Source organism: Salvelinus namaycush, chromosome 5 (genome assembly GCF_016432855.1).
Source record: "Salvelinus namaycush isolate Seneca chromosome 5, SaNama_1.0, whole genome shotgun sequence".
Lineage (NCBI taxonomy): Eukaryota > Metazoa > Chordata > Actinopteri > Salmoniformes > Salmonidae > Salvelinus > Salvelinus namaycush.
In genome coordinates this window covers 12809891-12826038 of record NC_052311.1, presented here as the reverse complement: position 1 = coordinate 12826038, position 16148 = coordinate 12809891, and the positions used below count along the sequence as shown (strand labels likewise).

General features: G+C 42.9%; 1 protein-coding gene across 1 annotated transcript in view; it reads right to left on the bottom strand.

The window, feature by feature from the left end:
• Positions 1 to 234: 234 nt before the first annotated feature.
• LOC120046939 (cohesin subunit SA-2) overlaps positions 235 to 16148 on the bottom strand; it is a 44587-nt gene continuing 28673 nt past the window's right edge. Inside the window, exons 13-32 of the mRNA XM_038992490.1 lie at positions 13715 to 13829; positions 13186 to 13289; positions 12990 to 13082; positions 11578 to 11670; positions 11099 to 11299; positions 10942 to 11009; positions 10684 to 10771; positions 10487 to 10567; positions 9871 to 9963; positions 9426 to 9594; positions 9143 to 9282; positions 5954 to 6055; positions 5736 to 5872; positions 4513 to 4632; positions 4159 to 4334; positions 3456 to 3660; positions 2582 to 2743; positions 737 to 835; positions 400 to 505; positions 235 to 282 (exon numbers count right to left, since the gene is read on the bottom strand). Of these exons, the coding sequence (XP_038848418.1) occupies positions 235 to 282; positions 400 to 505; positions 737 to 835; positions 2582 to 2743; positions 3456 to 3660; positions 4159 to 4334; positions 4513 to 4632; positions 5736 to 5872; positions 5954 to 6055; positions 9143 to 9282; positions 9426 to 9594; positions 9871 to 9963; positions 10487 to 10567; positions 10684 to 10771; positions 10942 to 11009; positions 11099 to 11299; positions 11578 to 11670; positions 12990 to 13082; positions 13186 to 13289; positions 13715 to 13829 (2400 nt within the window). The remainder of the gene's footprint in view (positions 283 to 399; positions 506 to 736; positions 836 to 2581; positions 2744 to 3455; positions 3661 to 4158; positions 4335 to 4512; positions 4633 to 5735; positions 5873 to 5953; positions 6056 to 9142; positions 9283 to 9425; positions 9595 to 9870; positions 9964 to 10486; positions 10568 to 10683; positions 10772 to 10941; positions 11010 to 11098; positions 11300 to 11577; positions 11671 to 12989; positions 13083 to 13185; positions 13290 to 13714; positions 13830 to 16148) is intronic.

The following is a 16148-nucleotide window of genomic DNA, read 5'->3' as shown; positions in this document are numbered from 1 at the left end:
TTCCTATATGAGCCATGAAGATATTTTTCACATTGCATCTTTGAAACATTCATAATGTTAAGGCACTTGTATTTTATTAATTCAACGTAAAAATTTCTAATAAGAGTTTACAACAAGTGTAACAACATTATGTACTGTTTAACCCTGAAATGCCTGTCTGAGGGATACCAACGTAAGACTATCAGGACTTCTCCTATAAGTGTTGTTCTTGTTACTGTGTTGGGATCCTTTCCCTCACTGAAACAACTCCTCTAAGTAACTGGTGGAGTGACGGGTGGACGGCTGGAGAGAAAAGGAGAAGAAAGAAAGAGAGGTGAGGGAACAAAGGAATAGCAACCATGGTAGACATTATTGGGTCAGTGTACCAACAAGTCAGATCTGAGTGGGCTTGTGTTTTACCAGTGTAAAGGCGGTGTCGTGGTCAGAATCGTCACTCTCGAAGTCCTCAATCTCAGGCTCTTCTTCCTCCACTTCATCATCCTCATCTTCCTCAATCAGACTCAGCCTAATAACACATTTGTATATGGGTATTTCAAACCACAAACTCTTTCAAATGTAACAGAAAACCCCCCATGCAGCCACATCAATTCTCTTTTTATTTTAATATAACTTTGTCAAGTGAAATTGTAAACAAGATTGTATGAACATTACATGATCAGATAAAATCATTTTTGCTTTCTCCCTAAACCCACACACACGCAAACACACTCACGCAAAAACACACAGACACACTCACATGGTGAGATGTGATTCGAGGTCACAGTGCCCAGAGGGGCTGGCTTGTGCAATAGGCAGCTTGCTCCTTCGCCTGGGTTCCACCTTGCGCTGCAGTGAACTGGACAAGATACAATGTCAAAACATTTTCAAAAAGGAACCCCTCGCCCCTTCCCTCTTCAGTGATTGTAGATCTGAACAAACTGGAACAGGTTTAATAATAAATTAAATTTTTAATGCACTTTTCATTACATCAATTAATTCAAAGGGGAGACAGGTGGCCTCGAAATTATAGCGTTAGGCCAGTAACCGAGGTCGCTTTTTCGAATACCGGAGCCTACAAGGTGAAAAATCTGTCTCTGTGGCCTTGAGCAAGGCACTTAAGCCTAATTGCTCCAGGGGTGCTGGACAGTGGTGACCCCACTCCCTGCTGGTGTTTCAGGGGGAGTTGGGGTATGCAAGTAACACATTTCCATTACATATTTGTGTGTAACAGGACAAATCTTCCCCCACCCTGCAAATAATTAACTAGTAATTAAAAAAGTGAGATTATATACACTGGTACATTCTACTGGTGTTTGCAAATAGGAAGATATCGGATAGGTGTAAGGCATGATGGCTCCACCTTTCCTTCCAGTGGTTTATGGGGAGCTTCCTTCATATTGCCTACACCTATCCAATCTCTTCCCATCTGCAAACACCAGTAGGAACTAAGGTAAGGGTTATGGAGTTTCCCTGCATTTAAAATGGTATTTTGTTACTAGCACTAACTTAGCAGATTGCTGCTACTTTTGGAGAAGGTTTTACTCACAGTGATTGTGATATGTGATTGTTTAGCTACTTTAGTTGAATGCACTTATTGTAAGTCACTCTGGATAAGAGCGTCTTTCTAAATGACTCAAATGTAAATGTTTTCAGACAGAGAAAGGGGGCAGGAATTACCAGAAAAGAGAGAAATGAAGGACAAGGTAGGTAAATGAATGTACACTACCGTTCAAATGTTTGGGGGCACATAGAATTGTCCTTGTTTTTGAAAGAAAAGCTCATTTTTTGTCCATTAAAATAACATAAAATTGATCAGAAATACAGTGTAACAGAGTGCCTCTGTCCAGTGTCCGTGTTCTTTCCTTTATTGGCCAGTCAGAGATATGGCTTTTTCTTTGCAACTCTGCCTAGAAGGCCAGCTTCCCAGAGACACCTCTTCACTGTTGACTTTGAGACTGGTGTTTTGCGGGTACTATTTAATGAAGCTGCCAGTTGTGGACTTGTGAGGCGTCTGTTTCTCAAACTAGACACTAATGTATTTGTCCTCTTGCTCTGTTGTGCACTGGGGCCTCCCACTCCTTTCTATTCTGGTTAGTGCCAGTTTGCACTGTTCTGTGAAGGGAGTAGTGCACAGCGTTGTACGAGATCGTCAGTTTCTCGCATAGAATAGCCTTCATTTCTCAGAACAAAAATAGACTGACGAGTTTCAGAAGAAAGTTATTTGTTTCTGGCCATTTTGAGCCTGTAATCGAACCCACAAATGCTGATGCTCCAGATACTCAACTAGTCTAAAGAAGGCCAGTTTTACTGCTTCTTTAATCAGGACAACAGTTTTCAGCTGTGCTAACATAATTGCAAAAGGGTTTTCTAATGATCAATTAGCCTTTTAAAATGATAAACTTGGAACACAGGAGTGATGGTTGCTGATAATGGGCCTCTGTATGCCTATGTAGATATTCCATAAAAAATCTGCAGTTTCCAGCTCAAAAACAATGACATTTCTAAGTGACCCCAAACTTTTGAACGGTAGTGTATGTAGGTGCATATATAGCTAGGTAAAATATTTTGTTTTCTCTTTTAGGTTAAAAGGTGATAAAGTTACCCCTCTGAAAAGTCGTCATCAGACTCGGGTTCGGATATGATGCTGCCCTTGTCGGAGCCTGTGGTGGAGGCCTGTGTATTATGTGTGACGGGCAGGTGCTTGGACGGCTGTCTCTGCACGGTGGAGGTGAGGCCTGGGGTGGCCAGGTTGCTGTGGATGCCGCTGTGGATGTTGAGTGAGAAAATTAGAGGCATATATATCATATGCCCCCCAAAATGCTAACCTCCCCTGTTATTGTAATGGTGAGAGGTTAGCATGTCTTGGGGTTATGATATTTGTGCGTCTGTAAATTTCTCTCATCATTAATCACAATTCATTCAGGATTATCCGTAATCATGGTAGCATCCACATTAATGTAGAAGTGTTCAGAAACATATTATATTCTTATTTACAATAAAAGTGACTCCAATATGACACAATAGGTTATTTACCATTCATTTCTATTAGGCACAGGCACAAAATAATCGGAAACGCAACCAAAACAGCAAATCCAGCCAACAAATTTGTAGAGTCACAAGCTTGATTTAATCATTGCGTGTTATGAACATGGGACCAAATACTAAACGTTTGACTAAATTTAATAAACTATAAATTAATTTGTCGAAATACTTATGACACCTTCAAATGGGGGGACTAGATACATAAAGTGCATTCATTTCTAAACGGTAAAAAATATATATATGAAAATACCCTCAAATAAAAGGTGACATTCTGTATTGTCACCTCATATAAAACATTTGATCTTAAATCCAAAATGCTGGAGTAGAGAGCAAAATTAAATGTTTTAGCTCCACTAAGCAAATAAATAAGTAGGTGAGTGTAGCTAAGTAAAACATTTTGTTTTCTCGTTTAGGTTAAAAGGTGAGAAAGTTACCCCTCTGAAAAGTCGTCATCAGACTCGGGTTCGGAGATGATGCTGCCCTTGTCAGAGCCTGTGGTGGAGGCCTGTGTATTATGTGTGACTGGCAGGTGCTTGGATGGCTGTCTCTGCACGGTGGAGGTGAGGCCTGGGGTGGCCACGCTGCTATGGATACCGCTGCTGTCCAGCCATGGCCCTCTGCTAGCGCTGGACACTGACCCTGGAGGAGAGTTCAGGGGTCAAACCATAGAATTACATATACAGTACAACTCATGATTTTTAAAGGATTTCTGTGGATCAAAACTCGTAGATCTCTGTTCAGCTCGCAAAACTCCACCTATCCAACCCTTTTCTTTTTAAAGAAAACCATTAACCTTCTCAAATGTTCCAAGCCATTACTCCCCTCTTAACACATTTGATCAATTACATTAGACCATGTGTTGTAAAAAAGTGGGTCACAAAAATCAGGAATTATGGTTCACCAGGGCAATAATGTACTGTAGATTTGTGGTAGTGGTGGAGTAAGGCCCGGAGGGCACACAGTGTGTTGTGAAATCTGTGAATGTATGGTCATTTTTTTAAACATTTTATAAACTGCCTCAATTTTGCTGGCGTGTAGCTGCTGCCTTGGCAGGAACTAATGGGGATCCATAATAATAATCACCTCTCTATACCTTTATCTCTTTGTTAGTAATATGTGTGTATGTGTGCTGCTGACCCTGGGGGGTAGTCCTCCTGCGTTTGGCTGCAGGGGTGCTGTGGGGGGACAGCGTGGCGCTCCTCTCCCCCTCCTCTCGGGGCTTGGAGGAGCCAGACTGCAGAGAGCGCTGGTACATCCTCAGAGATGGCCAGGAGGGGGCAGCAGAGCCACACTCAGCACTCAGGAAAGCAGACCTGGGAGGGAGGAAGAGAGAGGGAGAAACAGACTCAGGTCAGGACTCTCCTTTAGGCACTTCATGTAGATCTGAAACAAACGGACAGCTCTATTTGTGTTTCTTGTGTGCAAGTGTGAAATGTGAGGAAAAAGGACATGCATATCCTTATGTGTCTAGTTGCTGTGTGTGTGACTCACAGCTGGGCTCGGTCCTGACGTAGGAGTTTGAAACTGAACTCGCTGAGTATCTCAAGGAAGGGCAGGTTGGGGGGTTGCTCCACGTCTGCTGCCTCTCGTAACGCAAACCGGATACCATCCCTGACCAACAGAGAACACTTTGTTCTACATACCAGCTTTATTTATCAAAAAGTTTGAGTTCAAACAGATTTTTTGTCAAGTGTGCATATGTTTTTGTAAATGGTAAATTACTGGCTGCACAATTAATTTCTCTATTGGGACAATACATACACTACCATTCAAAAGTTTGGGGTCACTTAGAAATTTCCTTGTTTTTGAAAGAAAAGCTAATTTTTGGTCCATTAAAATAACATAAAATTGATCAGAAATACAGTGTAGACATTGTTAATGTTGTAAATGACTATGGAATATCTACATAGGTGTACAGAGGCCCATTATCAGCAACCCTCACTCCTGTGTTCCAATGGCATGTTGCGTTAGCTAATCCAAGTTTATCATTTTAAAAGGCTAATTGATCATTAGAAAACCCTTTTGCAATTATGTTAGCACAGCTGAAAACTGTTGTCCTGATTAAAGAAGCAGTAAAACTGGCCTTCTTTAGACTAGTTGAGTATCTGGAGCATCAGCATTTGTGGGTTCGATTACAGGCTCAAAATGGCCAGAAACAAATAACTGTCTTCTGAAACTGGTCAGTCTATTCTTGTTCTGAGAAATGAAGGCTATTCCATGTGAGAAATTGCCAAGAAACTGAAGACCGAAAAACACCAGTCTCAACGTCAACAGTGAAGAGGCGAGCTGCCAGTTGAGGACTTGTGAGGCATCTGAACCAGTCTAAAGAAGGCCAGTTGTATTGCTTCTTTAAATCAGGACAACAGTTTTCAGCTGTGCTAACATAATTGCAAAAGGGTTTTCTTACAATCAATTAGCCTTTTAAAATGATAAACTTGGATTAGCTAACACAATGTGTTATTGGAACACAGGAGTGACGGTTGCTGATAATGGGCCTCTGTACACCTATGTAGATATTCCATAAAAAATATGTTGTTTCCAGCTACAATAGTCATTTAAAACATTAACCATGTCTACACTGTATTTCTGATCAATTTGATGTTATTTTAAAGGCCCAAAAATGAGTTTTCTTTCAAAAACAAGGACATTTCTAAGTGACCCCAAACTTTTGAACGGTAGTGTATATTGACATTTAGTGTGTATATGTGACTGACATATGCAGGGACACCAATGGTTTGCGGACGCGGTGCAGGTCTATGCCGAAGCTCATGGCCAGCCTTTTAGCTAGCTCTCTGATCTCCCCAAACTCCTGGCCTCCATCAACGCACTCTGGAGCTAGTGCTGAGAACAACTGACACACACACAATTAGTAATATATGAATATATAGTACATCTGTAACAAACATATTATTTAATTTACACACGCACACACCTGCTGCAGACTCAGGCAGACAGTCTTGGCGCTCTGCACTGGACTGATCACCTTGGTTTTGCTCAGAGTCTCCTTGATGATGTCACCGTAGTCTTTGTAGAACTAGAGGAAGTAGACAAGACTGTCACCCTCTCTATGGTTCTACCTCTATAAATACAATGATTCATCCAATTTCTATGGTTCTACCTCTAAAATGATTCATTCTATCTCTGTATTTCTATGGTTCTACCTCCCCATATCTCTCTGGTTCTACCTCTCCATCTCTCTGGTTCTACCTCTCCATCTCTCTGGTTCTCTCTGATTCTACCTCTCCATATCTCTTTGGTTCTACCTGTCCATCTCTGCATATCTACAGCTACATATAGTTCACCAGCTAGTAGTCCTAAAACCCGGAAATTAGTTTCCTCTGGTTGGTTCAACCATCCCTATGGTGAAAATGAATAGAGAAAGAATAGGGTTTTGGGATAAATGTTGATAATAAGGTCTGAGGTTAACACAGGCTCAAGAGATCTTAAACGCATTGTTCTATGAGATAATTTCAGTCAGTTAACATGACATTTATGAATTATGAAGCCTTTGTGCTTTTTTTATAACATACATTCTTAAATTCACAAAAGTGACATTAGCTGATGAAGATGATATCATAGAACAAAATGTATAAGATCTCCTAAGCTTGTGTTTACCACTGATCTATTTTCGGCATTTATCCAAAAACCCTACCAAATTGCCATTTATTTTCCTGAAAGGCTTTGTCCAACAAACCATGGAAGAGTTAAGGTGTCTGCATGCTTCCCAACCCGAATCAGTTCGAAAGAGTTCCTGCATATGTTATGACATTTTGTGATGTTTTTGTTCGTTTTGGACTTCGGTAAGGGTTTTTTCATTTATTTCGGGCACACATCATTTTTTCTTAAGGCAAGCCGTCGTCAGTGATTGGTCAACAGTAGGGATTCTTCAATAAAGTATTTGTCATTCAACGAGTATTGACTCAGTTTCATGCACATTTTTTCATTTAGAAATACTGCACCAAACTGCACCAAAACTTAAATGTAAAATTGTGCGACTAAGATCTCATCCGCAAAAACGTCAACATTTGACAGATTTCTTGAGTTATCTTGGATTAATTCGGACAATTTTGAGTAAGTGTATACTGGCTACAGTGTCTCAAAATGGACAAAGTACTAGTTATGCTTTTTTCTCGTTTTTCAAGCAAAGGTCTTTTAACCCCTTGTCATGTCTTTGGCATCATTAAAAGTGAAGACTGTTATTTTTATCAAATCAATTCTCTGTAATTATTATTACGTGATTAAACTAATCATGTAAATGTAATTAACGACGAAGTCGGGGCACCACGGAAAATCTTCAGACTACAAAGTTATAATTTTCAGAATATAACTTTTCAGATATTTTAATATCTGATCAATTACTCTTCTATTAATGAATTATTCTTTACCTCACGTCAGTCTCATTCCAAACGTCGTAAATCGTTGGTTATCTGCACGAACCCAGCCTTTACTATAAATCATCCATACACCAATTGGCTTAATCATTTATTTACAAACTAACTAAATAATCACAGAAATGCATAAACAAACAAACAGTAGATATGTTACTAACAAATGATAGGGAAGATTCTCTAGTGGGCTAAGCCGATATGACAGCTTGGTGGACAAAGGGAAGTGTGTGTGGACTAAGAAAGAGCGGGAAAGGAAAAATGGATGCCTACACACAGTTGATAATTATATTAATTGAAATGCTAATCCTTTGCATATCAACGCTCACTCATTCGGGAATAATTGCAATCAATATATATTTACGCCCATGTGTCTCTTTCTCTCTCTCTCTGTTTCCCTGAAGATCAAAGTATTTTGTGGTTAGAATGGATACTTCAGAGTACCATTCAGAAATGTTCTCATTGAATAGATGTTTCGGTGGTTGCCAGTATTCGCATTTCTAGCTGCAGACTAGTAATTCATATCTAAGATTTGCTCTTCTTCTGTAGGGATCGATAGTCTCAGTTTAACCACTTCCAGCCGTGTAGCCAATGCTCCACGTGGTATGGTTAGGAATTCAATAACTATTCGCAATCACAGGTCACGCTGTGGGTTTGCTTAGTCTTGGTACTCAAACCTGTACCACCTCAGTTTACACAAGGTATGCGTGGTCTGAAGAGGATTTCCTCAGGAGGGGGCTTTATTTGTAACAGTAGAAAAGGCGGTTCTATGACGCCTGATCATGTCTGTGCTCACGGGGGCGGGCCAATGACTTAGTTAAACTTTAAAGGGAATACAATTCTCTCACAGTAAAGGTTTAACATCACATTACATCATTTCACAAATAGTTTAATCTTTACTCATTCATTTTACACAAGAATTAGATGCTAACCCCATAATTAAGAAATGTACACATTCAGAGATATAGTTACGTGTGTTTCCTGTCGTCTCTGAGGTCACCAAATGAAACACATTTGTCATACCCGTCCCTTAATAAGTGTCCACGGACCATTCCCACAAGTGGACATTTTGTTTCATATTTAGGAGTTTGCCATGTGAAATCCTTTGTTCTCTCTGTGTCTCTCTCTCCATACTGCATGGCCAGGGGGAGAGTCTCCGCCAGGAATTTACAACCTGAGATAACAGAACCTGGGTGTAGGAGAGAGTGAGAGGGAGGGGGAAGCCACGATCTATACCCAGAAAGGGCCAAGTCATGACACCCTCCTCCACCTTCTCACCCCTCCACCACCTTCTCACTTATCTCCCTCCACCTTTGCACCCCTCCTCCTCCACCTTCTCACCCCTCCACCTTCTCACCCCTCCTCCTCCACCTTTTAACCCCTCCTCCTCCACCTTTTAACCCCTCCTCCATCTTTTAAACCCTCCTCCTCCATTTTCTCACCCCTCCTCCATTTTCTCACCCCTCCTCCATTTTCTCACCCCTCCTCCATTTTCTCACCCCTCCTCCATTTTCTCACCCCTCCTCCCTTCCATCATCCTCCTGTCCTCTCACTCACTGCACATTCCCCCCTCTCATGCCCTTCTCTCACTAATCCTATATTTCGCTCTTTTCGTCTTCCATCTTTTCTCTCACTCCCTCCCCATTTCTACCCCTTTCTCATTCCTCTTCCATCCTTCTTTCCCTGTTCTCCCACTCTTATTTATCTCTCTCCCCCCTCCCCTCTGTCTCCTCTACCTTGCTGTAGTATTTGAAGACATCAGTGGCAGTGCTGAGATCCAGGATCCCATAGATAACCAGTTTACAGTAGCCGGCCAGCTGGTTGCGCCGCCGCTGGAGAGTAGCCATCTTCACCTCCTCAACTCCCTCTGCCTCACCTGGAGAAAGAAGTGAGGGAGAGGGAGAGAGATAGCAAGGGGTGAGAAGAGAGAAAGAGATGTCCCAGGTCAGAAGTAGTACACTAAATAGGGAGTAGGGTGCCATTTTGGTGTAGGTAGTATAGTTGTGATGGTTGCCCTACCGGACAGTTGGTCGTCGTCAGGCTCAGTGAAGACATAGTCAAGGAGGAAGGCAGCCATGTCGAAGCGGAGGGAGTCGGAGGGGGGGTGGGCCAGGGGCTGCAAGGTGGGCTGAGACCTCACTGAGCTCACCCCAAACAACAGCAGCATGTCACACAGCAGCTCAAACGCCTACCGAGGGAAAGACGCAACACATCAACACACACTCCAGCACCAGGGTTTGTGCTTAATTCCAATTGATGTCAGTCAAGTCATAAATAATTTTTAAAAAAGTGTTAAAACATGCCATAAATCGCTTCTCCTGTTCAGTTTACTCAGAAATAGATGACCCTTTTCAGTTATTGAATTAGAAATGTGAGTTTACTTCTTGAATTGACTGGCTTCAATTCGAATTGACGTCAACCCTGTTGAACACACACACACATCAATACCCCCCCCCTCACTAACCTGGTCTCTGATCTCTGGCTGGCCCACAGACAGGCAGCTCTGACAGACGATGCAGAACGAACGCACCTCCTTCTTCAGACGCTTTACCTCTGCCTTGCAGGGGTGTGTGAAAGAATGGTACATGTGAATTTGCAGATATGTGTGTACATGATGTGTGTGTGAGGGAGAGGGAGGGTGAGGGAGAGAAAGGGAGGGAGAGAGAGTGAGGGTGAGAGAGAGGGACAGAGCAACAGATTGAGAACAACGGTGACAGACAGTGACTAAGCAGTACTAAGAAAATTATTTGTCTGTGTTTATGCTGGGGCTCAAGCTTGTGTAAACAACACATGTGAATGCCTAGTCATAACTGTTTGCATGTGTGTGTCTGTGTGTGAGACAGCCTGTGAGTGTCGCTGTGGTGCACCCCAACAGATTGCTGTGTTAATTGCCTGCTGTCCACACAGCTGGTGAGCTGGTAAATATGACAGGTTAGCAGTGCCATGCTTGAAGGGGGGCACCTCAGTGGGTACATAAGGTAGGGAAGTAGGGCCATCTTAACAAGGCAGGCAGGCAGGCAGTGCCATGCTCTAACTTAGTGGGTGGAGAAGCCAGACGGGCAGTGCCATGCTATGAGCACCTTGGTTGGTGTAGAGTTGGCCACCCTGACTTTCTCCCAGAGCACGTGGAACGCTGCACACTTCAGAGCAGGAACCATCAGCTGAAACGACATGGGACAACACTGATGGAGTTTGGTTATTTTACATGACACTTCCTGCAATGTTCAATAGGTGTGTGTGTCAGTCAGTGTGTGTGTGTGTGTACACGGACACACACCTCTTTGTCGATGTCTCTGGACTCCACTCCACTCTTCAGCAGCTGAAAGCAGGGCTCAAACAGCTTCCATGAAGTCAGGTCCTTGGCACTGAAAACACACACCTCAGTATCAGTCTAACACCAATATGGTACACACACACACACACACACACACACACACACACACACACACACACACACACACACACACACACACACACACACACACACACACACACACACACACACACACACACACACACACACACACACACACACCTGCTGAAGGCTGCGATCCTCGTCAGGGCAGTAGCAGCACTGTACACCTCATCTTCATCAGCAGTGCCCTGAGCACGGAGATAGAGGGAGGGATAGAACATCATCAACATGCTTCAAGAGAGAGAGAGTGTGTGTGTGTGTGTGTGTGTGTGTGTACCTGCAGCAGCTCGTTGAGGTGGGAGCTGAAGCGGTCGGTCAGACTGTCCAGTAGCTGGCTGACGACCAGGTCGGCACGGCCGGAGAAGGTGTACTTGTCGTGGCAGAGGGCACACGCCACGCGAGCACACGCCTCCAAAACACCAGACTCCGTGTGTTTCTCCACGATGCCACACACCTGGACCAGCAGCAGATCCAGATACTGAAGGGGGAGATGGGGGGGGGGGGAATAAACAGAGAAGTTGCACTTGAATCCAAGTCATGTGACTTGAGTTGACAACCCTTGTGTAATGTTGTATTTTAGCCTACAGGGGGAGCAGCTGTGTAAAGGGTGCTCTCTCTGCCAGTGATTCTCAACTGGTGGGTCTGTTGGGTCGAGGGAGGTATTGAGTGGGTTGAGTGGGAGAAAGTAGGAGTAGTGTCCGAGTAAAAAAAGATCTCTCGTACTCTCTCTCTCCTGTCTCTCTCTTTCTCTCTCACCTTCTCCAGTCTACCAGTGCTGCTGTAGGTCTCCAGGTCAAAATGAAGCGGAGCCTTCAGAAGGCAAGTCACTTTCTCCACGTCCGCCGAGTACTGTGTGACAAAATTACAAAACAATTTGAAAAAAGCTTAGAATCAGAAATATGTTAGTAACATCAAATAGCCATGGTGATCAAGTCACACATCCATAAAAAACCCTGAAATAACTCAATCAATGAAAAAATAACTAACCGTTAACCAGTCCTAAAATATAATATATGAACTATACAGGGCCTTCAGAAAGTATTTAGACCCCTTGACCTTTTCCACATTTTATTACGTTACACAGTGCTTAATGCATCATGCTTAAATGGAAGAAGTTTGGAACCACCAAGACTCTTCCTAGAGCTGGCCGCCCGGCCAAACTGAGCAATCGTGGGAGAAGGGTCTTGGTCAGGGAGGTGACCAAGAACCCGATGGTCACTCTGACAGAGCTCCAGAGATCCTCTGTGGAGATGGGAGAACCTTCCAGAAAGACAACCATTTCTGCAGCACTCCACCAATCAGGCCTTTATGGTAAAGTGACCAGACGGAAGCCACTCCTCAGTAAAAGGCACAAGACAGCCCACTTGGAGTTTGCCAAAAGGCACCTAAAGACTCTCAGACCACGAGAAACAAGATTTTCTGGTCTGATGAAACCAAGATTGAACTCTTTGGCCTGAATGCCAAGCGTCATGTCTGGAGGAACCCTGGCACCCTATGGATAAACATGGTGGTGGCAGCATCATGCTGTTGGGATGTTTTTCAGCTGCAGGGACTGGGAGACTAGTCAGGATCGAGGCAAAGATGAACAGAGCAAAGCACAGAGAGATCCTTGATGAAAACCTGCTCCAGAGTGCTCAGGACCACAGACTAGGGCGAAGGTTCACCTTCCAACAGGACAATGACCCTAAATACGCAGCCAAGACAACGCAGGGGTGGCTTCGGGACAAGTCTCTGAATGTCCTTGAGTGGCCCAGCCAGAGCCCGGACTTGAACACTATAGAACATCTCTGGAGAGACCTGAAAAGCATCGAACCTGACTGACCTGCTTGAGAGGATCTGCAGAGAAGAATGCGAGAAACTCCCCAAATACAGGTGTGTCAAGCTTGTAGCGTCATACCCAATAAGACTCGAGTCTGTAATCGCTGCCAAAGGTGCTTCAACATAGTACTGAGTAAAGGGTCTGAAACCTTATGTAAATATGATTTTACATTTTTAATAATTAAGCAAAAAAAAATGTTAAACTGTTTTTGCTTTGTCATTCTGGGTTATTGTGTGTAGATTGAGAATTTAAAAAAATAATAATATTTTTTTAGAATAAGGCTGTACCCTAAAAAAATGTGGAAAAATGGTTTATCATGCAGCGGTATCAATATGCTCTTTGTCACTACCTTGGCCAGCAGCTGGGGCAGGATAGTGATAAAATGAGTGGTGATCCGTCTCTTGTCCTGGGCTTGGGTCTTCTTATCCTTCATGCTCAGGATCTAAAAAATAAAAAAAACACAACACACAAACTCTTGTCAATGCAATTTAGTGACCCTGCAGTCTTTTTCCTGTCTGTTGGTTTAGTGTTGGTGTGGTGGTCACCTTCTTGGCCTGAGCTCTTCCTACAGGCGGGTGTCCTTCAGCTGCCTGTCTGGCAGCACACATCATCAACTCTATCAACGCCCCCTCCTCCTCATCCACCAGACCTGACACACAGAGAGAGAGAGAAGGGGAGGGATGGGGAGGAAGATGGAAGGAGGGATGGAGAGGGGGGAGAGAATGAGGGAAGGAGAACGAGGTGAGGGATAGAAAGAGGACAGTCGGGGAAGGAGGGAGAGGGAAGAAATAGAGGAGAGAGGGAAAAAGATGAGGGCATTCGAAGAAAGAAAAGCAGGAAAGAAGAAGAGGGGGCAATGGTGGAGCGACATTTTTTTTTTTACCAGTGGTTTACAACAACAATGTCCATTACCAGTGGTTTACAACAACAATGTCCATTACCAGTGGTTTACAAAAACAATGTCCGCTCACTGTTTGCTAACAATAACTGATCCTTTAAGAGCTATGAGTGATTGAAATGCAACGTTTCGACCGACATGGTCTTTGTCAGGTAAACATTAAACAAACTCTGTACCTTGTCCCTGGTCAGCCTCCTGTACCAGCAGTGATGTCATGGTGTCCCAGTCCCTCAGCTCAGAGCCTGCTACACCCCATAGACTGTCCACCAGGTAGGCCCCGTGCTCATGGAACTGACACACAGAGACAAGGGGAGGGAGATTCAGAGACATCGAAAGGGAGAAAAGAGGGGGAGGAATGAAAGGGAGAGTATGTTGTGGTGCTGCAGTATATACCAAGGTTGGGATCAATTTGAATTTAGATCAGTAAATTCCGGAACTAAACTGACATTTTCAATGACCTCCTAATAAACTGAAAAGGAAAAGCTATTTATTTCAAACGTTTTTATTATATTTTTATTAATTAAGCCAGGCAAAAGTGTTTGACCCAGAAACTGTATTGAATGAGAGAAAGCGAAAGAGACCGGAGAGAGAGAGAGAGAGAGAGAGAGAGAGAGGAGAGACAGTAGGGAAAGAGAGGAGACAGGAGAGAGAGAGAGGGAGAGAGAGAGGGCCTACAGCAGCACCTAGATATTCTGCACAGATTCTAAACATCAGCGCCACAGGTATCTTCCACAAAGCTGTGAACGAGCTGAGACAAGGCAAAAAGGGCCTTCTATGCCATCAAAGGGAACATAAAATTTGACAGACTAATTAGGATCTAGCAAAAAATACTTGAATCAGTTATAGAACCCATTGCCCTGTATAGTTGTGAGGTCTGGAGTCCACTCATCAACCAAGAATTCACAAAATGGGACAAACACCAAATTGAGAGTCTGCATGCAGAATTCTGCAAAAATATCCTCTGTGTACAACGTAAAACACCAAATAATGCATGCAGAGCAGAATTAGGCCGATACCCGCTAATTATCAAAATCCAGAAAAGAAACTCCCAAACATTACATAACAAAGCCATCACCTACAGAGAGATGAACCTGGAGAAGAGTCCCCTAAGCAAGCTGGTCCTGGGGATCTGCTCACAAACACAAACAGACCCCACAGAGCCCCAGGACAGCAACACAATTAGAACCAACCAATCATGAGAAAACAAAAAGACAATTACTTGACACATTGGAAAGAATTAACAAAAAAACTGAGCATACTATAATGCTATTTGCCCATAACAGTGACTAACCCAAACTTGAGAAAAGCCTTGACTATGTACAGACTCAGTGAGCATAGCCTTGCTATTGAGAAAGGTCACTGTAGGCCAACCTGGCTCTCAAGAGAAGACAGGATGTGCACACTACCCACAAAATGAGGTGGAAACTGAGCTGCACTTCCTAACCTCCTGCCAAATGTATGACCATATTAGAGACACATTTCCCTCAGATTATACACATCCACAAAGAATTAGAAAACAAACCCAGTTTTGATAAATTCCCATATCTATTGGGTGAAATACCACAGTGTGCAATCACAGCAGCAAGATTTGTGACCTGTTGCCACAAGAAAAGGGCAACCAGTGAAGAACAAACACCATTGCAAATACAACCCATATTTATGTTTATTTATTTATTTTCCCTTGTACTTTAATTATTGGCACATAATATGACCTTTGACATTTATTTATTCTTCTGTAATTTTTGTGAGTGTAATGTTTACTTCTCAATTTTATTGTTTATTTAACTTTTGTTAATTATCTAGTTCACTTGCTTTGGCAATGTTAACATATGTTTCACATGCCAATAAAGCCCTTAAATTGAATTGAGAGACAGGAGAGAGAGCGCAGCATATTTCTTCAATTCAATTCAATTTGCTTTACTGGCGTGACGTAACAATGTACACTACGGTTCAAAAGTTTGAAGTCACTTAGAAATGTCCTTGTTTTCCATGACAACATACATGAAATGAGTTGCAAAATGAATAGGAAATATAGTCAAGATGTTGACAAGGTTATAAATAATGATTTTTAATTGAAATAATAATTGTGTTGACTGTGCTGGCCACTCCATTACAGACAGAATACCAGCTGACTGCTTCTTCCCTAAATAGTTCTTGCATAGTTTGGAGCTGGTCATTGTCCTGTTTTAGGAGTGTAGTATCCTTAAAGGCTTCTTAGAGTTACGACTCATGAGACTTACGTACGGTTTAGTATTTAATTGTAACTTAGATTTACATTCTCTTATGCACCTGGCTTAAACTACCTGAAGCTTTCTTAATCATAGTTAAATAGGCAGACATAGGAAATAGCTACGGATAGAGGGAAGCAAACCCCCGTCTTGAGTCAATACTGCCATCTATTGGTAAACATAAATATACCAGGTTACTACAAGGAGGAAATTGGATCCAAATAAGTGCTGTCCACAGGGTATTGCATGGCGTTGCAAAATGGAGTGATAGCGTTCCTTCTTCAAGATCCCTTTTACCCTGAACAAATCTCCCACTTGACCACCACCAACGCACCCCCAGACCATCATATTGCCTCCACCACACTTGACAGATGGCGTCAAG